Source organism: Coenobita brevimanus, chromosome 14 (assembly GCF_032717465.1).
Source record: "Coenobita brevimanus isolate Jiangsu-jjx chromosome 14, ASM3271746v2, whole genome shotgun sequence".
NCBI classification, from domain to species: domain Eukaryota; kingdom Metazoa; phylum Arthropoda; class Malacostraca; order Decapoda; family Coenobitidae; genus Coenobita; species Coenobita brevimanus.
In genome coordinates this window covers 11337734-11360383 of record NC_136967.1, presented here as the reverse complement: position 1 = coordinate 11360383, position 22650 = coordinate 11337734, and the positions used below count along the sequence as shown (strand labels likewise).

At 42.7% G+C, this 22650-nt stretch overlaps 1 protein-coding gene across 1 annotated transcript; it reads right to left on the bottom strand.

Moving 5' to 3' along the window:
- Positions 1–540: 540 nt before the first annotated feature.
- LOC145419058 (acetylcholinesterase-like) lies at positions 541–21530 on the bottom strand. Its single transcript, XM_080287306.1, has 3 exons — positions 20035–21530; positions 19034–19209; positions 541–2583 (listed from the first exon to the last, which is right to left on the bottom strand). Exons 1-3 carry the CDS (start codon positions 21528–21530, stop codon positions 2456–2458), a joined length of 1800 nt encoding a protein of 599 aa, XP_080143432.1. The 3' UTR covers positions 541–2455.
- Between the last annotated feature and the right edge of the window lie 1120 nt (positions 21531–22650).

Here is a 22650-nt window from a genome sequence, read left to right as displayed (position 1 = left end):
TTGTGTCGCATCCGTCTGTACACCATTTGATTCTCTGTTTGATATGCAATGTTTTTGAACCTGCCCGAGTTTATAGAGTTACACAAAAAATGGGAGATTATTCAAGGCGACTAATAATGCTTCTAAACGTTTGTACATAGTCTTATAACACCCACAAGCATACGAACAATCAGATGCAGCCAACAGGGGTACCGCGGAGCTCTATAGACATTTGATGTTTAGAGATTATTCCTTAAGTATTATTAGCTTGTTTTTGGGGTATAGGCTATCTAGCAGGGACGAAACAAAGAAGATACTCTAGAGAATGTACATTTGAACTAACAATTAACGTGATTTCCAGTACAGGAGAGAGCCCATGGGAACGAGGCACTGGCACTCACTTTCTTACTGGCACTGTCTCTCTTTATCACTTGTTGCTGGCACTTTCTCTCTTTTTTTCTCCTTAACGCCTTTCAACACTATTTTGTCTCTGTCTTTAAAATCCTGGCGTTCTCCATATTTAAACCTTCTGTTGCTCTGTATCTCTCCTTTCTATTTATCCTTCTATCCATAGTCAGATTTGTTCCATTTTTCCGCCGACTCAAAGGCCGCTCGGCAGGACCAACATTACAGAGTGCCAAGGCTGCGACGGTGAACCACTGCACAAGTCACCGTAGCTGTCGCAATAATTATTCGTTTGGGGAGTCGTCATTCCTACGGGCTCCGGTCATGCCACTTATCTTAATCAAACATTAAAATCACTCTCCATTTCTATCAAGACCTAGAGGTATTATCTCTTAACATGATGATGATTATCTGAGGTTAAGAATTGTATTATTAGTAGTATTTTTATATATATGTTAATGATCATCTGAGGTTACGAAGGAAAGTCATATAGCACATAAAACGACAGTATGTTCCCATCATACAATCGCTTTATCTGTTCGAAGGAAAGGAGAGTATAAGATTGAAGTCATGGTTCACTTAGCACAAAAGTCAACAACAGATGTGTTTCGCGTGGAATTACTTTTAGTTTTTTCGCCAATGAGTTCGGTTGATTTTAGAAAGCATGAATTTGAAAACTTTGACCGATTCTTAGCTTGTCTGCGATTACTATTAAAAGCAGAAGAAATAATCTGAAGATCGCTGGTAATGCGAACCTGATATATCTAATTTGGATTTGACTCGTATGATGGTTCCATAGGAAGTGTCAGATAACTAAGTCCCGCCAAAATGGCTACTTTTCGATCCCCCTTGCCACAGCTGCTATGCCACAGACATTGAAAAACATAGACATTTTGGCAGGATGTAGCCGAAGATGGTGAAAGCCTGTCTAAAAAGTAAACAGATCTATGTTCACTTCGCAGCCTATCTTAGCGACCATACCCGATTGCACCGTCGTAACTGCGATGTGACAACGCTCGCAGACAGCAGACGAAGTGACACGTTGCGGAACCTGTCACTCTGTAAGGTAGCAAATATTGTATAGAGATATGTATATGGGGTAGCAAAGTTTCGGGTGTCTTTAGGTTCCCCCCCGAGAGTGGCGGATAGGTTCTGCTCATGCTTCGACTGTTCATGGCGCTGTCAATCAATGAAATAAAGTTGAATGTGCTGTTGCATGGAAAGACAGTAGCGTCTAGGTGAGTGTTCTTCCCCATGCAAATTCTATGTCAAGCGGAAAGTAAACAGGGAGAGAAAATATATAACAATTATAATACTTAGGTACGATTTAGGAAGTCAGTAAGGCTTGTCGTTACCGAACAAATGTCTTACTGACGTCCAGAAACTTGGCGGGCTGTCAGCGACCGAGAGAGAAGGTTCTCGGCGTGACGTCATCGCGACCCGCGATCAGACGACAGTACAACTCAACAGCAAGAGGCAGTCCAGCCTATACTAAACATACACCTTCCACAGACGATGATAATATAGCGTGTGAAATTTGATCCTGAGGCGCTCCTTTTATCAAACCCTGAGGGTTATTTCATACCCCTGCCCAAAGGCCCGTTTACCCTGGAGCCTTAGTGAGTGGGCTCCTGCATGCCCTGTCTAGGCGACCCTTGAGTATCTTCCAGTACTTTGTTACAGACACATAACACCCAAGATGGGTGTCAAGTATTTTGCCCGACAGCCATTATGATTATTAGAACATTACATTTTCTAGTAGCTTTCCATAACTACTGTAAATCCAATCTATTATGAGTACTTTAGCACTGCTAATGGAATTCTGTAAAAACTGCATTAACGCGACATATTCTTGCTAAATAGCTCTCTACTACTGGTAGCAGGGCGACAGTATGGGTCGACCCAGATACAGACTAAGCGGCAGCGAGCAGCAACTTGTCAGTAGCTTCACGATGCTTAAAGCGACGTTAACAGCAACTTTTCTCAGCTTCATTACGAGCAGCCGCTCTCCAGTGCAACGGCTGTAATAAGTGGAGGCGCTTTGTGTGTGTGGTGTGCAGGCGGTGGCTCATCACGGGCGGGTCATGGAGGCGTACACCAGCAGGAGGGGGGCTGTCAGGGCCGCCGCCACGCCTCCCACTCTCACACCGCCGTTGGTATTCACCTTGGGGCACTGCTCCGGGCTGTTGTTCTGATTGGCTGCAACAGATATGTGAAATGTTAACACATGGCACTGCCTGCTGCTGGAAAATACATCCATGATAAAACATGCTTTGAATACAAAGAAATGTGATCAATACTTAGTGAAAATATGAGAAAAATGCATGCTTGGCTAAGATGCTCTCAAGATGGTCTAAATCACCATCAAAGAAGCCAGATCGAGGCACAGTGAAACTGAAGAACACGTTGCTTAGTGAAAGGAGGTGGTGGGTGGAGGTGGGGGTGTGGGGGGTGCTCGAGTGAAGATGTGTAAGTGCGTGGCAGCGGGGTGCAGGACTGATGAGGCCGGTATTCTCGATGGCACAGGAGGTTTCGTTGCACTTCTTCCTTAGCAGTTTATTTTCCGTACTTCACCTGAATGTTCTCATGTACAGAGCATGTTTTTTATGTCACTTTAATGTCAGTATACTTTGCATCACTGATATACTAGAGGATGAAAAGGTGAAAATAACAAGTTAAATAAACCGCTAAGGATGGGGTGCTACGAAGCGTCCTAAATCACTCAGAATACCACCCTGGTGTGTGGGGCAACAGTACTACACGCTGCCTCACACCAGCGAGGTAAGAGTGGAGTCTGGTCCAGCTTGTAACAAAAGCTCTCCATATTTAAATCACTGTGACTCAAAGATACGATCATTGCAGCCTCAGTAAACTTCGCCTCACACAAATAACAACCAAGCAGGGTGAGGTGCAGTGCCCGGGATAACAGCTAGATCAAAACAAACATTCTTTAAGTCAGGCTTCAGTTTTAATAAAAATATTGGGTGCATATTCATAAAAATTGACAGAAATGTCTTCTAAGGTTATTTACGCGAAGAATACGATTGCAGCTAAGTACAGAAGGTCCCAGTGTTGCGCAAAAGAAGCAAAGGACCTTCATTTTCAAAATGTCTGATTGAGACGGCGACAGAGGCACAGATGCACCGGGGCCGCCAGACTCTCCATGTTGGCGCTGATGCACTTGAGGTTTTTGTTAAGGCTCAGACCAACAGATTTAGTTCAACTGACAAACATCCTAACATTCAGGTAGTCCTTACTATGGTTACCCAGGAGTTATATTTAGAATAATAGCAAGCAATTTTATTGAGCTGAGCGAAATCCTAGCAGTATACGCGAGAACCAGGCACTGGCATCAGGCCATACCTGTGCAGTGTACTTTATTTGAAGTGCGTGACGTTCCCTGTGATAAGGAAAGAATATCTTTTCTCAGCAACTCGAGGATCCAGGAGGACTGAGGCGAAGTCACCCAGTCACCAGGGCTTAGGATAACATGATTGAGGCAGAGCTATTTTGGATAGTCTACATTCTTTCTGTTCACATATAGTATTTTTAATTCTGTTTACAGACAGAACTTTATAACACATCTGATTTATATTACACACATCCATTTATTGATCACACTACCATGATGCAAAAACCTTTAGTATTACTAAATATTTAATTAGGATTGAAGGATTTTAGGGGGGGGGGGTTAAGAGTTGAATAAACGCGTACATTCTGTGAGGAAGAGGTATGTGCGTGGGGAAAGAAAAAGGGGTGGGTGAGAGGGACACCCGAGGGGAAAGGGGTGTGGAGGGAGTGAAGGAATACAACCATGGTCTCAGTCATGGCTTCTGCAGGGGAGATGAACATTATACTATCATTAAATGTTGGGTAAAAAATGGGGTGCCAAATGAAGAGAAGTGGGTAATATACTTCTGAACAACAGCTTAAGGAATACATGTTTCTTTAAAGTTGACTAAGATGTTTTGATAATGAAGAGTACAAGGGTAACGAACGTGCAATTAGCTAATAAGGATATATTTTACGTCTGTTTTTTTTTTTTTTTAAGTTGGACGTTTAGATTGGCGTCAAGAGACTCATCAATAAATCACAAAAATTACTGGGGCTCCAACTGTATGAGGCTAAAATTTCACTTTTTTATTATTATGAGCAAATGTTAAATAGTGTACAGTATATATATATATAAGCAATAAGGAGAGTACCAACTGACTGTCGATGAACCAACCACTCGTTTACCATGGCCACCACCATCTTCTTAACTAAACGGACCAAGTGGGTGGGCGGTGCAGGTGCCTTCCAGGGTGGCTCCGGGACTAGGACATGCGCATTCACCCCTCTCCCCTGCCAAAGTGAAGGTCTGAGTGGGGCCCGGCTTCCCTACCTCGGTTGCCGACGCTCACTCAAGACCACTCGGCCTCACCCCACACACCCCCGCCCTCATCACCACCACCTCCCCGTCACCTCGCTTTGGTTCCAGGTACTCGGTCCGGTCCAACACGACTTAGCAATGTTATTACTGTTCTTTTAAATGGCAGTGATGCTAGTAGCAGCAGCAGTTGTAATAGTACTGTATAGCAGCAGCAGTGGTAACAGTAATAGTAGCAGTAGACTGTTTCATCGTTTTTCATAGGATCCAAGAGCTTTTATTTACTGTTCCTCGTAACGGGATCTAAGCCTATGATTGTTTTATGAGATCCTTTTTTTTTTTCTTAATGGAATCTAAAACCCGCTTCACTAAGTTAAAAAAATGGAATGGGCACAAAATCATTTCTCATGCTTATGACTGGGCGTGGGAGAAAAATGATAACAAAATCGCACAACTGACAAGCCACATATGGTTGCATTCTTGTGGACCTAGGGGATACTCTGACATCTCTCCCTTAGCGATTTATTTTGCATGCCACATATTAATAGTCTCTGCTATTCATATCTTTTGTAGTATCGTCTTAGATTGCATAGTCAATATATAAGAGACTAGCAAGAAGCCTTATGCAATAATGTATTGGTAGGAAGAGGAGCTTGGGATCGATTCACAGCCACCAGAATACAACCTTGGGTTCCGCATGTAGTGAACCATGAAAACCCTGAACCGAAAGTGTACTAGAGGACAACTACTCGCCTTCAACTGATGCCATCAAGGGCTCTGCCCACCTTACCATGTGTCGACATTTTGTAAAGTTAGATTAAAAACTATTCTGGCAGTAATGGAGCGTGTGCATGGTTTGAAGTGACTTGTAAAGGCTTGGGATTTGGGGAGCTTCGCCCCCTCCCCACCCAATTAGGACCAAGCTTCTCGCTGGTCTGAGCGTCCGTGAGTGGAGCATCCATGACGTCATTAGCCGCGCATGCTGAGCTGTCGTTAGTACACTTGTGGTCCAGGTAACTCGTGGTTCACGACACCACATTCTCGTTGGTCGTGGAAGCTCTGGAGCACCTTTTCCTTACCGTTGTTTTTATGTATTTGTTACCTCAGAGTTTCCAATTTAGTGATGTCTTTTATGCTGTCTAGTGTCAAATGTTTTCATTAAGCTTAGGAAAAACACGTCGAACTGGAGATGTTAGTTATAGCCTACACTGATTACTTTATCACTAGAAATCTCCCGTAGTCGAAGAAAAAAAGTCTGAAGAAAACAAGAATAAAAGGCGTTACCATAGCGAAGGAGTTAATATATCTTTGTATGTTACCGTATGTATGAAAGATTTGTCGTTATAAAAAAGATATTACATGCAAACGAATGAGGCGCAGTGGTACGCACAATAAAAGATTAATCCTTTCAGTACTGTGACTTATACTTAAATTTACTCCTGCTGCTGCCAGACAGTTACGTTCAGCTTAAGGGGAAGCCTGTCATGGATGGTGAAGGAGGTTAGAAACTGCCTCCATTCTCCCCTTCACTGCAATGAAAGATCTCCATCATACCTGAATAAAAACCATCTAAATGTAGCAGTAATACAAGACGTTCTCGTAGGGAAGAGGGGTTAATCACTTCACCCAGAGATTCTCTCTTTTTAGCTGAATGGAATTGTTCGGCGTTGGTCAGAGTGAATTATTAGTTGGGTTCTCAGGTTGAAGGCGTCAATAGAAATTGTATCTAACCCCTTCACTCCGATGATTCCCTCATACCATTAATAAAATCGTCTGGCGTCAACCAGAATAAATTTCAAAGTAGGGAGGAAGAGGTGCCAAGGAGCCTTCAGAGTCAATGAAAGAAAAACTATGCTTTGGAGCTCGGCCACCATCTTGTCTGGTCTCGCCGGGCAACTGGGCGTGTTCGGTTAACCATTTCACCTCCTGGGCAACTTTTTTAAATTTTATCACTGGTTTCTCTACACGATTTTACTTTGACACTTCTCGCTCTGGAAGGAATTAGCTAGTTAAGTAGCTATTGCCTTCATTAACCCAGCGTTACAGGAGGTCTTTTTTTTCTTCTTCTTCTTTTTACGCTAAATAAACTCGTTTTGAGGTCCAGTTATAGAATACAGTATATAACGTCCTTGACTGAACTGCTTCACCTTTTCAGTACGCTTGTGTCTTTCTCGTTTCATATTTGGTTGCACAGTTCTTATTCACCTTAAGACTCGTTTACACGATTTGTGTCGGAACTTGTTTTCGAAGTATGGTAACGGTGTCGTGCTCCGGCAATGATCGTGATGACGATCAGTGTGGCCGTCAACACGACCGCTTCCCGAGCACGGCATCGTTGCTTTAAGCTGAAGGAAAATAGTCTTGACAGCACGACTATTATTGGTTAATCGTTTCAAGCTCCAGATGATTCTATTTGTCTTAGGCGAGACCTCTTGTAGTTACGTAGTAATGAAGGCTATACTTGTACCTACCCCTCCTCCTAGAAAAATCTCTCCTAAGCCAAATATACCAGTCGGGAGGTATCGAAAATAAATTATGGAAAATGTCCACCGGCAGGAACGGGTTGATCCTTTGAATGCAAATACATCTTTTCTTGTTTTATTCTTGCTACCGTCAGACGATTCTATTTACCTAATATTAATTCCTTCGTACTGAAAACCGTGCAAACTGTCCTTCAAACCCTTGACTTCGAGAAGTCGGCTCCATGCCGAACGAGAATCGTCTAGTGGTAGGAGGAATAAAATGCGAAAGACGTGGTCGGTTTGAACGGGTTAATGGTGTTTGAAGGTCTTATGTAGTGAATCTTAAGTGAGCCCGGCCACCTGTAGTGTGACGGGCGACCCCCCTCACCTCGCCTGCTACAAGGTCTGTCTCTATCGCACCACCTCCCACGCCATGACATCGTCCACGGCGTTCAGTGACAGATCTACCTGTTCTTACTAATATCTCCTGTCGCTTTGGTACGCCTTAATGGATATTCTTGCTGTTACTTTAATGCGTCGTTGTTACTTGACTCTGACCTTGCTTGTTCAGACCCTAGATTTCCCTACCCAGATGCCTCTCTATATGTCGTAGAACTTGTTCTTGCCCTTGAATGTACCCTCTGCGTGCCAGCAGAGTGTCGGTTTATCAGCAGCGAACTTCGCCGCTGAGCCTGGTAAGGTACTGGAGGTGCTTCCACTGTTGCTGAATTAACTGTTAATTTGTTTTCGGGATTTGAATTTCTGATATCATATGGCTTAGCTAATCACAAAAACGGAATGTAAACGCAAGTATCATACCCTTTGTTAGCGCCATGAGTCTGCAAGTGAAAATCATCACGGAAGTCTGGCGTGGTAAGAGCCATCAACCTTGTGATGATTGTAGCACGTACACATCTACATACGGGAACATTGACGCACAGCTCGTTATTTTGTGAAGTGCTTTATAATGCAGTGATGTTCTAATGTACTTCTTAGCACGAACACGTAAACTTACAGAAAGCAACATGAATCTTTTCAGAATCGCCAACTCAGCTACTTTAAGACAAATGCTAAGCGACGTGACAATCTTTCTTACGGTGACTTATGTGCTCTACGATGTGTCTGTGTACTGGTGATAATAACTAGGTGCGGTTATACGTGATGTGAAGTCTAACAACCATTAGGATATGGGTTACCAGACAGAGGTGGGAGACAGCACTCTTATTCGAAGCACCTATAAACTCGGAGTGATCCTTGTAGCTCGCTTAGTGTGGTGGGTGACCCGTACACTTTTATAGATATATTTTTAGCAAGCATGCATGAATATGGAAAATAAAGGCATGAAAAATGCTTCAAGTAGAAAATATTTAATATCATGAAAAACCATTTGGATTATGTACAGAAAGCTGAATAAAGCTTCTCTACCATAGGCAGCTACTCTAGTCCCAAACTGCTCTGCGAAAGCTTATCTAGAGACTGAGACCCCTACCTGGAAGGGAAGGCTAGGATGCATATTCTAAAAATTCCTGGGTAGCAAAATGTAAAGGCTGCCGCGGCCGTCTGTGGCGAGGCAAATATTTAGCTTATACATTCATATTAATGTCCCTATTTTGGGGTCGGATTCTCAGACATACAGTATATACGATCGACTCCCTCCACTATCAACTCGCTCTTGGAACCCGAATTTGTTTTTATAGGATGGATGAGGAGCGTGTAGAACTTACCATGTCTTGTGTTTATCCACAAATCGGATAATTTTTTACCATATATATATATATATATATATATATATATATATATATATATATATATATATATATATATATATATATATATATATATATATATATATATATTTTTAAATAGGAAGGGCATGGAAAGGAGTGATGAATATTCCGTTGTCTTTACATCTTCCTACAACGAGAAGTCTAAGGTAAGACAGGAATCGATCGCACTGTAAATATGTCTGTGAATTCGGGCCCTGCTTGGGATGGGAGACGTTGCAATGCCTCTTCCTTAGCAATAAAGTTTCCATCTTATACCTTACTGTCCGAGACTGTGTCAGTAAGCCGTGGCGTGTTCAGGTGCAAGAGTTATGCCCATGCCTTGAAAAGATGTTTATTAGGGAGATGATCCAGGTCAAGCATAAACTCTTGTATCTTCGCAGCAAACAGCTTTTCCAATTGTTGGCTCAATTTTCCCACCTTACTTTCACTTATATGTTATGTGTACCTGTTTAGTATCGACACAGTTTGTACCAGCTGCATACATGGGGATTATTTTAAGTATAATCTGCAAAATAAATGGCTGAGAAAGAGGCGTTACGAAATCTCCAAGACCGACTAGACGTTTGGCCTTAAGCACTGCACACAAGCGTATAAGTACTTAATGCCAAACACACACAGTCACACTCACACAGTCACATGCACATCAGTACACAGTACCACATTCACTCACACACACACACACACACACACACACACACACACACACACACACACACACACACACACACACACACACACACACACACACACACACACACACACACACACACACACACACATTGCCACAAGCGCACACTGTCACACGTTCGGTAGGGACATAATAGAATCTTGCTGTAAGCTTTAGGAAACATACTGAGAGGTTATCCATATGAAAACGGAAACTAAAATGAAGTTATTCATTATCATCATCTAATCCTGTGTTGCCCCACGAGGAGCGTAGAAGCCCGAGCCTAGGCAAGTTGGTCCTGATATCTAAGATGAGAGTGACCAGCCTCACTCATCCCTGAATGGCATTACGTGAGTAATAAACCCCAACCACCTCTTGAATATAAACCTACAGAGGCTCAGTCCGATTCGAGTGCCTTAATTACCCATTAAACCACTAGGCGCCATAATTTGGTTATATGGTTACCCCTAGCGTAATAAATGGTTTCCTGGTGTACAGGAAACCAATTGGCTTGTCATCAGTGCAGAGTTACCCACAAGCAGATGGAAAGGGAAAGAATAAAGGAAACAAATACAGAAGAGGGAGTGTAGAATCACCCGTAGGCATAAGGAAGAGGAAAGAATGAAGGAACAAAGACAGAAGAGGACGAAAGGAAGGGACGGGAGAAGAGAGGAAAGGGCAGTCACCCGAGAACAGCACTACATCGAATGAGTGGATGGTGAGCTCCCCCACCTACCACCTTGTTATTATTATTATTATTATTATTATTATTATTAATGTTGTTAGTGAAAGCTTACAGTAATATATATTGGTTCAATAATACTGACAGTAAATTAAGAAAACCCTCCTCCCTCATTAAAAAAAAAAAAAAAAAGAGCATTATAAGTTCCTATCACTGGCCATTGTTAAGAAGGCAGCATTATCCATTCGTTGTCCAGATTTTGTCAACTGCAGTACTGAAGTTATGAATCATTTAATATAGTGTCCTTTGTCTTTATCATCTTATAAATAACTTCACCAGTATATAGTGTTGTTCTGGCACTCCATGGTATTTTTACTGACAAAAAGTTCAGATATAACTATTCTCATCTGACAATAATATCGGTAAGTTAATGTGACTGCAATCGACAGCAGTTAGGACGACCTGTGTTTGGCAAGAGTACATTACCGTCATCATCATCATCATCATCATCAGTCACCGTAATTCCGACTGAAAAACTGAGTAGGTATATGTTTTCTGCTCTAGAAATACCCATCTGGACATGATGTATCTCAAAAATCATCTTCAAAATCAAATGGAATAACCTTCGATGCAAGAGCTCTAGAAGGAATACATATCTTGAATCTGTATAGGCAACACCATCTCAGTTTAGTCAATACCATGTTAAAGGCGACACCTCAGGCACCGTCACTTTAATATCAACACTGCAGAGGCAAGTCAGGAAATCGATTGTGAAATGCTCGCAAAAGTAATTCCAAGTATCGGGGTTAAGTGTTTGACGTTAATCTCCTCGTTACTCTTGACGCATTACTTCAGTCCTGCTATCGTTAAACGGGTTGCTTAGCCTGAAGAAGATGCCTTATTGACTCATTTAATCCCTTCAGTGCGATTACGACTTTATTTTACATTGATTTTAGTGCATTATTGCGGCCGCCAGATAATTTTGTTATGATTGGAAGGAACTTTTCGGAATACAGAAACTTTGCAGAGAACAAGAGTATTTGGCAATGAGTACTAGGACTAGGGTGAAATGAAGCGGTAATAAATGTTACAAATACTCTCTATACTACTGAGAAAGGTTATGTAAGTGAAATACGTTCCTCTCAGCCCATAGACTTTTGGGTTTCGACATAACCTTGTCTTTGTTTCCTTTTTTCCTGTTTCATCCGCTTTCTTTTTCTTTAATCGATCCAGCAAGTAACAAGTCACCACAATATCCGCCTCAATATGCTTCTTATCCACCATTGTAACGCCGTTGTTCTAACCTGACTAAGTTGCCAAAGCTTTTTCAATTCAGGCGCTTATCATGTTGTCAGATTGGAGGGTCAGTTTGCCTAATCATCAAGGAATCTCATCCCTACCTCATTTCTAAGGGTCATAGAATTTCATGCAGACACGATCTGATATTCATTTTGTGGAAGCTACCCAGTTTTGTCGCGTGAAAACCCGCTGACTAGTAATCAAGAATAATCATTCCTTCATCATAATAGTTCATCAAACTACTTGCTGACACGAAGTAGTCTTCAAGCTGTGGGAGAGGCTCAGTTCCATCATGGGAAACAGACCACCTACAAACAAGGTACAGCACAACACTACCACTTTTCCTGTTACACGCTCTCTTCCGAACTGCCTTTACAGACCCTTCACGAACATACAGCCACCAACTTATGAACAACTTGTAGAGTACACTGCGGTGTCTTTTCCTGAACAACAACATTCGAAAATGGAAAGTGATCAGTGTGGAAGAGAGAGAAGAAAATCGATACATTGACTTTACATCACGAATCCATGACCTCTGTAAATAAAAAATGGTATCAGCACACAAAGTACACATCGGAAGTATCTTCGTGATCAATCCCAAACCAAAGCTAAGAATGTCGAGTTAGAAAGACTGGAACAGGAATGACCTACCCAACGTCCCACCGCGAAGCTCTCTTCATTCATTACACCAGCCTCAGACTGACCGCGTGATTAATTCCTGCATTAAGGAGAAATCTCCTAATCTGAATTAAGTCTTCCGACGACAACAAGAATGAAGCATAGAAGACATCATGGCATTTAACAGATTGCTGGATTTTGTTTCTAACCTGCTTATATACGAAATTTCTCTCTTTAGTTCAACATAATCGTCTGACTGGATCCAGTTTTTAAGGAAACGTCATCATGTTAATAGCCAGACAGACATATAGGTATATAGAAAGATACACTAACAAACAGATAGACAGATAGGCCGCCAGATAGTTAGTATATAATGTGTTTAACTGTCGTAGTCTGAGGTCTTAAAGTTAACAGACCGAGCAATGACCTTAACAACAAGCCTCAGAGAACACTGGACACTTAGCGATTTGTGGACCTGGTGGGAGGGGGGAGTGGGGACAGAGGGGGCGGTGAACCAAGGGAAGGGGCTGTGAAGATAAGAGAAGGGAGGAGGACACACGGGAAGGGGAGAAGGGCGTTGTGGAGCTAGAAGGAAGGCTCAAAGAGATGGGACTTTAGGCTTGGGAATTAAAAAGAGGGACTAAAGGGAGAGGGTTCAAAAGAATGGGGCTCTGGGCTTGGGATGACTGCAAAGAGAAAGGGAACTGTGGACTGAGGAGTGGGGAAGAGGGTTTAAAGTTCAGGGGAGCATGTGAGAAAGGGAACTCGAAGGAAGGGAGCTGTAGGTTGAGAAAGAGGACTCTAGGATTGGGTATGAACAAGAGGGTTCAGATGGAGGAAGATCTGAACTGGGAAAAAGGAAGGAAGGCTCAAAAGAGGGACTCACAGGGATAGGAGTGTGAGCTGGGAGGTGAGGAAGATTCAGATGGGTAAGGCTGTGGAATGGAGAATGGGGGGAAGGGTTCAGAGGAGACAGCATAAACAGAGTGAGGAGAGACTCTGGGGTGGGGAGGAGTGCACAGGGAGGAGGGAACCTTAACCTCAAGTGTGGGTTGGAAAAGAGGTAGGGGTGGACAATCAAAACTATAAAAAATAAAGTCACTTCTCTCTCTACTAGCAAGTCTGCCACGATGGAAACAACTGGTTGGCAATTCAGTGGGCATTTATTTCCGTATTCCTAAAGTGTAGAATACTGAGAGCATTAAGTGTCGTTTGCCTGCATGTCACGTTACAGAACGCATTTAATTGTGTAGGAGAGAAAACAAGCACAGTTAACTGTCATCTTGGATTTGACAGATGATTTTCAGAAACCGAGGGCTTGTTTACACATTCGAGATCTCAACATTAATAAAGAATACAATGTTAATCTATATTCTGATGATCTGATTTATGTATGACTTGTTGTTTTTTACCGTAACACAGCAAAAACGGCTCAACCTAGCGCAGTTTTTGTTAGAGCATGGTACCGTTAAAATGCCCTAACTTGAATAAAGCAATTTCCAGGCCAATCGGGTCACCGGTTCCCGAGCTATGACTCGTATCTGGCCCTTTTGTTTCTAGTTTAGTATTTGCTTTTTAGTGGAAAGGATGGATTCGTACTTCGTCCGGCTTTGAAACTACCAGCATGACTGGAGAGAGAAGAGGAACGTGTTTGTTGTATTATCACTCTCTCGCCTCTCCTTCCTCCCTCCTTATACTCCTAAAATTGTGTACTATAATGCTCTAGAATAATTTAGTATAATAGCAAACACTACTATCCTGCCTCTCTCTCTCTCTCTCTCTCTCTCTCTCTCTCTCTCTCTCTCTGTTCTCAACGGGTGTCCCAGCAGGATAAAAATAAGGGAAAATTTCTCGTTCCGTCTTGCTCACTTCAAATTTTTTTTACATTTCGACTGAAAACAGAAACTGACCTGACATCGAGAGGAGACCGCCAAAAGTGGCCTTGAAGCGAGTGTCTTGTAAGTCGCTTTATTAGTAAATCAGAACTAACACTGTTAAAAATCTGCCCACAGACATACGAGAGTAGTAGTGTTCTCTTGACTCGAATATTCACCAAGGAATGTTTTCAGAACCCAATAGGAATTTACATTTTTATAATTTTTCGATTGATAATGCACAGCTTGCGATTTTTTTTTTTTTTTTTTTCAAAATATAAATCTGTGAACAGTCAGCAAACGACAGAAAAAATGCATAGATTTCTTTAAAACTTTGTGTATAACAAGTATTTTTCTACAGCCTGTTTTTATATTAGCAATTTCCTCAAACCCAGAATGTTATAGTAATTTCATGTTTGCAAGGCTCATGATTTCCCCAGAACTTTGACTATAAATCTGTCCATTTCGTTAAACTCTGTTGTACAGTACATGTAGCAGTTTGATCAAACCCCTGAATACACACACAAAGCAGTATTCTCATATTTCTAAATACACAATTAGTAATTTCATAGGAAACGTTGTTTTTTCAAAACTCAAAGAGTACATGTACCTATTTTTCCTTCATTTTCAGCTCTTCACTGTCCGGTAAATACAGTAACTTTTTCGTAGGTTTGCATTTAGCAATTTTTTCAGCTCCCGAAGGTACTTCTAGCAATTTCTCTAAAACCTGAATTTACTTCACGCAGTTTCCTCACGATACAGTGGTATACGTAAAGCAGTGTCTTCAGACTTCAAAGGTGCCGCTAGCAGTTTCCTGACAACAGTGAATGTACATTTCAGCAATTTTCTTAAAAGCTCGAATGTACATCTAGCAAATTATTAAGACAAGGAGGACTTCTCTCCATTGCGGCCGAACTGCCGTCCTGGCCAGATCGATCGCTGGTGTCGCTCCGGGAGACAGAACAGGTAATAGCGTCCGCCGGGGAGACAAGAATTTCAACAATGCAAACGCCAGCCGCACCGCTATAAATAGACCTTCCCGCGACCGCTCAGCTGGGGAACAGGGGAACTGGGCGGCGGTAAACTGGACTGTGAGGGACTGGCGCTGTGTGTGGGTGTGTTTGTGTGTGTGTGTGGGTGTGTGTAGGCTTTGTGTTTTGATGTTGAGGTGTGTGCAAGTTTTTTTATTGCTGTGTGTGTGTGCAAAGTGTCTTTGACTGATGTTACAAAGAGAAACTGATGTGTTCTTCGCGCTTTTAGTGTTACTGGACTCTGAGGAACTGGTGATGTGTGAAGGTGTACATGTGAGGTTTGTGGGTCGTGTGTGAGTTTTGTGGAGATCTGGCTGGCTGGAGGTTGCCTAAGAAAAGCTAATTACCTCCGCCAAGGAGGTTATGTTTCTTTGTGAATGTTTTTCGCAGATTTGGATGACGATTAGCTTGAGTGTAGAGAACTGGTACTGTGTGTGTGGGTGAGTGAGAGACATGTGTGACTGGGAATGCCTAAAAAAAAAAATATCTATCTATCTATCTATCTATCTACATCAATCAGTCTATCTATCTATCTGTCTATCTATCCATCTATCTATATATGTATATACATTTTTTTGTGTTTGATCGCGTAACTGGGCTGTGTGGAACTGGAAGTGTGTGTGTAGTTGTCTGTGTGTGTTGGATGTGTTTGAGAGATGTGGTTAAGTACTGGTGCATGTGGGACGGTTGAGTATTAGTGACTGTGAAAAATGTATGTTGATGTCCTTCGTGTATTAGGACTGCGGGGTTCTGGTAGAGAGAGAGAGAGAGAGAGAGAGAGAGAGAGAGAGACTGTAGCTCTCTCATCGTCATGGCAACTCTCACTTGGGGCAGGATTTGAGTATAAGCCACTTGTAATTTTAATTTCATATTGCAATAGGTATTCGGAAGGGGTACAGCAAAGGAGTTAGGTTGCCAGTACACGTCCACAAGGGAATTCCTCTCTCTCTCTCTCTCTCTCTCTCTCTCTCTCTCTCTATATATATATATATATATATATATATATATATATATATATATATATATAGTGTATACACACACACACACACACACACACACACACACACACACACACACACAATAGCGTTAATGAGTGTAAACTGGTTAATCAGTTTTACCGGTAACAACTGAACATTAATGAACAAATTAAAAAAAATTTCTTGAACTGAACAGCAGAAAAGAGCTAAAAAAAAGCGACTTAGTGACCAGAACCAAATGTCATTTCGTGGCCCATTGGCGCGAAATACGGTACATGCAGCTTACATATTATTTCGGCTAACGTAAACTTGGTATATGCCCAAGAGAATCCTAACACACACACACACACACACACACACACACACACACACACACACACAAGTAAAGTTGTCACGATTAACTTCTGATTTTTAATTAAGAAGTTCGTTTATATTTTACTTTATGACCGACGATTTCTTTCAGTCAGGAGAAACCTACTGTAGCTGTGTATGAATGATTTGTAGTTGATATTATGGCTACCGTCAAGGGATTTCGTTCATGATGTCAGCAAACGAATTTTTCCCTACCTCTTAATAAAACTGGCCATTCCGTTTAATTTACCGACAGTCTGTAAGTTATTTTTTTTAACCATTTTTATGAAACTTAATTGGCGTTCACATCATCTTTGGAATTCAGTTAGTCTTGTCTGGTGCTTTAATACCCTACATTTTTCGATGGAATGGTAGAAGTTCATCGCAGATAATCTAACAAATTTGAAAGCATCTTCGGTGTTTTCAAGTACCTTCACATAATGGGCATGATTCTCTCAGCTTCTTGATAATATTATATAATAACAATATTATGTTCAGGAAGTGAGGAATGCCATGAAGAGGATGAAGGATGGCAAGGCAGTGGGCCCAGATGGTATACCAGTGGAAGCATGGAGGAGCTTAGGAGAGATGGCTGTGCGTGGTTTACCAGATTATTTAACAAAATCCTGGAGGGTGAGAGGATGTCGGAGGAGTGGAGAAAAAGTATTCTAGTTCCGATTTTCAAGAACAAGGGTGATGTGCAGCTGCTGCAGCAACTACAGAGGTATAAAGCTGATCAGCCATGCAATGAAGATATGGGAAAGAGTGGCAGAAGCTAGGCTGAGAAGAGAAGTCAGTATCTTCGAGGAGCAATTTGGTTTCATGCCAGGAAGAAGTACCATAGATGCCATAGTTGTTTTGAGAATGGTGATGGAGAAGTACAGAGAAGGCCAGAAGGAGTTGCATTGTGTGTTTATAGACTTGGAGAAGGCTTATGATAGGGTACCGGGAGAGGAGCCGTGGTACTGTATGAGAAAGTCAGGAGTGGCAGAGAAGTACGTGAGGGTGGTGAAGGACATGTACGAGGATAGTGTAACAGCAGTGAGATGTGCAGTAGGAGTGACTGAGGGTTTCAAGGTGGAGGTGGAATTGCATCAAGGATCGACTTTGAGCCCCTTCTTGTTTGCAGTGATGATGGACAGATTGACAGATGAGATTAGACAGGAGCCTCCGTGGACAATAATGTTTGCGGACGACATTGTGATATGTAGTGAGAGCCGGAATAAAACTGAGGCAGAGCTTGAGAGATGGAGATATGCACTGGAGAGAACGGGAATGAAAGTAAGCAGAAGCAAGACTCAGTACTTGTGTATAAATGAGAGAGATGACAGGGGAACCGTGAGGCTGCAAGGTGTAGAGGTGGCAAAGGTAGATGAATTCAAATACTTGGGGTCAGCTGTACAAAGTAACGAAGAGTGTGGTAGAGAGGGAAAAAAGAGAGTGCAGGCGGGATGGAGTGGGTGGAGAAAGGTGACAGGAGTGATCTGTGACAGTAGGGTCTCTGCAGAAATGAAAGGGAAAAGTTTATAAGACTGTAGTGAGGCCAGCCATGTTGTACGGAATGGAGACAGTACCACTGACAAAAAGACAGGAGGCACAGTTGGATGTAGCAGAATTGAAGATGTTGCGTCTTTCACTAGGAGTGACGAGGTTGGACAAAATTAGAAATGAACATATTAGAGGGACAATGCACGTAAGTCAGTTTGGGGACAAAGCTAGAGAGGAGAGACTGAGATGGTTTGGACATGTGCGGAGAAGGGATGAGGAGTATGTCGGGAGGAGGATGCTGGATATGGAGTTACCAGGCAGGAGAAAGAGAGGAGGGCCAAAGAGAAGGTTTACGGATGTAGTGAAGGAGGACATGCGGGTGGTAGATGTAAGAGAAGAAGATGCAGAAGACAGAGTCAGATGATCCGCTGTGGCGACCCCTAAGGGGAGAGCCGAAAGGAGAAGAAGAAGATTTATTTTCTGCATGATTTATACCAGAAATGACATGTTTCCTACTGGTAATGACTTTTGTATCTCACTGTTATTATAATGGATACGGTAACAGCAATACATACCGTAAAACAACTATGCAAGTAATTTCTTTTTTGCAGGTGGTAGTGAGTGCTGTGTTCCTCTAATTTTCATATTTCATTGTTATTGTAATGGATAACAGTAAATGTATCATCTATGAAACCTGTGACATCAGTCTGTTTTCTGAATTATTCTCGACACTTTGTTTCTCACTCGTAGTAGCTTTTGTATCTTTATGTGCTAATTGCAGTAATGGTTAATGACACTGAATAATAGAACCAAGTATAGTTCCTCTCCCCCTCCACACCCACCGCACACAAGCACACCACCCCTCTCATCCCCCAGTTACACCACCCACTAAAACAAACCTTCTCTCTTCCACTCTCCTGCCTCGCCACAGGGACTCGCCAGCGCCTTGTCTCACCTACAGTAGCCTCTATCACCTAAAGCATCATCATCACCGTTTACCTTTAGCCTTACCTCTCCTCGCCTGCCTTCTTGCCCACTCCTCACCTGTTAGTCTCAGCAGCTTCGGCGTAAAGGTTTTCCAGAAGGCACATTTTTTAAGTCTGGGTCCCCTTCCCGTGACACTGTTGTTGACGGCCAGCGTGAGGTACTCCCGGTTGGTGGTGGTGTGGACGGGCCAGTGGGTTTGGGTCCACACGCTCTCACTCCCCTCGCTTGGGTTCCTGGGTACATGGGGGGGATGGTGACATAAAGTGGACGGGACAGCTTTGGGAAACTCCATTGACTGTTAGCTCTATTATTGTAGGAAGCGTTCATTCTTCTGACAGCTGGAGGAATTATCTCGTGAATCTTATACTGTATACTGCATTACATATATGACAGCATAGTTATACATTTTTTTTAACCCATAATGAGAAAAGAACTCCACTAAGTTTTATTTTTGTAAGGCAAATTCAGTTATCTGTCAGCTGTAGAAATTATACTGTGAGTCTTATATACAGTGTCTCCTTTATTTTAGCACAGGCATGAATTTTTATTATGTCGTTAAGAGACCTTTACTACATTTCAAAACAATAATTTGCTTTCAGTATCTAACACTCAAATGACAAGTATGTATTGAATAATAACAATAATTTGTTTCGAATATCTAACACTCAAATGACAAGTATGTATTGAATAATAATGTTCTTTCGTTACTGAAGTACTGTATATTCACTTACCTGCAAAATGGTGTATATTGTATGGGAGTAACAGTGCTAAATATGTGAGATAAAAGTAATGCACGATATAAAGGAAATACCCAAGTTAACACTGAATTTATCATTGTGACAGTAAGCATAGGTAATTTTTACTGTGCGTACTCATCGTGAAAAACAATTCCAAGTCTACTTTTATATCATGAGATTTGACATTCGTCGTTATTTACGTTCTGTGATTTATATATTGTACAAGTAAGCTGGTAATTGTATATTTTGAAAACATCGTAGTGACGATTTATACTGCAAATATTAAGCTATTATATTACCTGAGTCCGGCCCTAAACTCACCCAGTCTTGGCAAAGTTGGCCCAATAGGTCATAATGCGTCGTGAAAGCTCCTGCTCCTCCAGTGTGTAGTCATTATCGGGGTTCAGAGGGAGACCGAAGATGTAACTGATTTCGTCACCATGTAAGACACCCGTCCACTTAGGCCACAAGTTCTGGGACGAGCGATGTGTGTAGTAGTACATATACACATTGTTTCCGGCAAGGGCATAGTAGTAAGCAAACTCATTGACGTTGCAGGTGAAGTGGTAGTCTCCCACCATCTTGTCAATGGCGTTGCGGTACATGGCGCCTTCGTTATTGGATTGCCAGTCGGTATATTCAAACATGATTGCCTGACGGACCACCTCGTTGAAATATGGGTGTAGATCTTTGACTGAAGCCTCAAACTGACGACGGCTCACCATGACGTTCTCTTCTCGGCGGAAGATGTCAGTAAGGAAGTACATGATAAAATAGAAGCCTTCTTCCGTGTTGCTGCCCATCATGATGTTTGTCTTCTTGAAGTTGTATTCCCTGAGAGATTTGCTAGGTCGTTGGTCGAGGAAAGCACCGTCAATGATGGGGACGAAGGGGAAATCGCATATTCCTGATGAGGGTTCATTCATGACCAAGCGTGATGCATTGGTTTCACGCAGACATTGGATGACCATAGTAAGGTTCTCGCGGTGATGAGGGCAACCCACGGCTTCGGCAAGCCGCAGTCCACGCAGGATGCTCTCCTCCTTTGGGATGATGGCCCAAGGAGCGGTTGCTGACCCCGACTGCATGATGGCCTGGCTGAAGAGGTTGCGGGAGAGAGGCGACAGGAGGTGCATACTGACGCTCACGGCGCCAGCAGACTCGCCGAAGAGTGTTATGTTATCGGGGTTGCCACCGAAGAAACGAATATTGTCATGGATCCACTGCAGTGCCATCAGCTGATCGAAGAGACCGGCGTTGCCAGGGACGTCAGAGTTCATCATGTAGAGGAATCCCAGGGAGGCGACTCTGTACTGCGGAGCAACAACAATCACGTTCTGTTCCGCCGCCAGCATCTTGTAGTCGTAAACATCGAGAGTGGAGGTGCCAGAATAGAAGCCTCCTCCGAATATCCACACCATGACTGCAGCGTTACGTGGCCGCGGTTTTGGCACCACCACATTGAGGTAGAGGCAATCCTCGCTTATCTCCGTGTTTGGGTTCCACATCGTCGCGCCCTGGAAATCACCAAAGAATGTATCGTGCACCTGAATGCATGACTTAGGCAGCGTGGTGGTGTTCTTCACGCCGTGCCAGCGGTCGATTGGTCGAGGATGACGAAAGCGGAGGTCTCCAACGGGTGGCTGGGCGAAGGGGATGTTGTACCAGGCATCAACTTGACGCCCAGTGGAGGTCTGCAGCGTAATGCCCCTGACGGCGCCCTTCAGCGTCTGCACCACCAGCGGATCATATGCCCAGGCACTGCAGATCGCGGCCACCACCAGCCACGCCGCCACCGCCACTCTCCGCCACGCCATCACTCTGAAATAAAAGTACCATATATTACCCTCGTATAAGACAGGGGCGAAGGATATTCATAACATCTAGTGGTTTAATACTGTATGTAAGTACCACTTGATACTATTGTATTTGCAACGCTTTTCTCAGCTTGCGACATCTTGTGGTTACATAATGTATATAAGTAGGCAAAGTGTTATGCACTTTTACCACTCAGCAGCAACAACGTGCATAACACAGTAGGCTATATGTTTAATAATATGGAGAATTTGCCTAACGCAAGTGTACCTGAGTTCGATGGAGCAGCTTTTGAATATAAAATATAAATGTACGTATTTTTCATGAATCGTCATCGTCATCATCATCATCATCATCATCATAAATATGCAAACCCTACATAAAAGAGAAGTTTCATGAGAATGGTAAACTCCAGTATTATTTTTTTCCCCGATCTGTTGGACCGAAGTTTTGACAGGCTAGTGAGCAAAGTGAAAAAGCTTCCTCCTAAATGTTTATGAAATACTAACATTCACAAGATACCACGTGCGGAGGAAATCTTGCATCACACATCAAAGTCCCCGGGAGAAGCTTTTCATTCGCTGGCCCTGGTGTGTAGTGAGGCAACATCTCAGCAGTTTCATTTTTCCGAGTCCAGATTTTATTTTCCAGGCTCTTAGTGCTTTCACTGGGGTTGATCTGTCTACCTGTCTGTCTGTCTGTCCATCTGTCTATCTTTTATCAATCTGTCTGTCCATCAGTCTTTTATCTGACTACCGGTATCTATCTATCTGTCTGTCTGTCTATAACCAGGCGTCTTAATCTCGGAAGGGGTAGCAACGAACAAAGTATCGCCTCTTTGTCGTCCCTTCCTCCGTCACCAGGTAACCATTTGTCCATTAAACACCACTCACATATACTACACCACCTAGTCCCTCCACCACATTCTCGGTCACTCTCTCCTCCTCTCTCCCTTCACCCCAACCTCGGTATCCCTCTCCCTCCCTAACCCTCCACATCAGTTGCATAGCTACACTCCTAGTCAGTTTCTCACTCTCCAATAGCTCCACTTGGTGATTGGTGTACCGCGTATTATTCAGGCCAAGACCAAATATAGTTCAACTGAGAGAGGATCATAGCAGT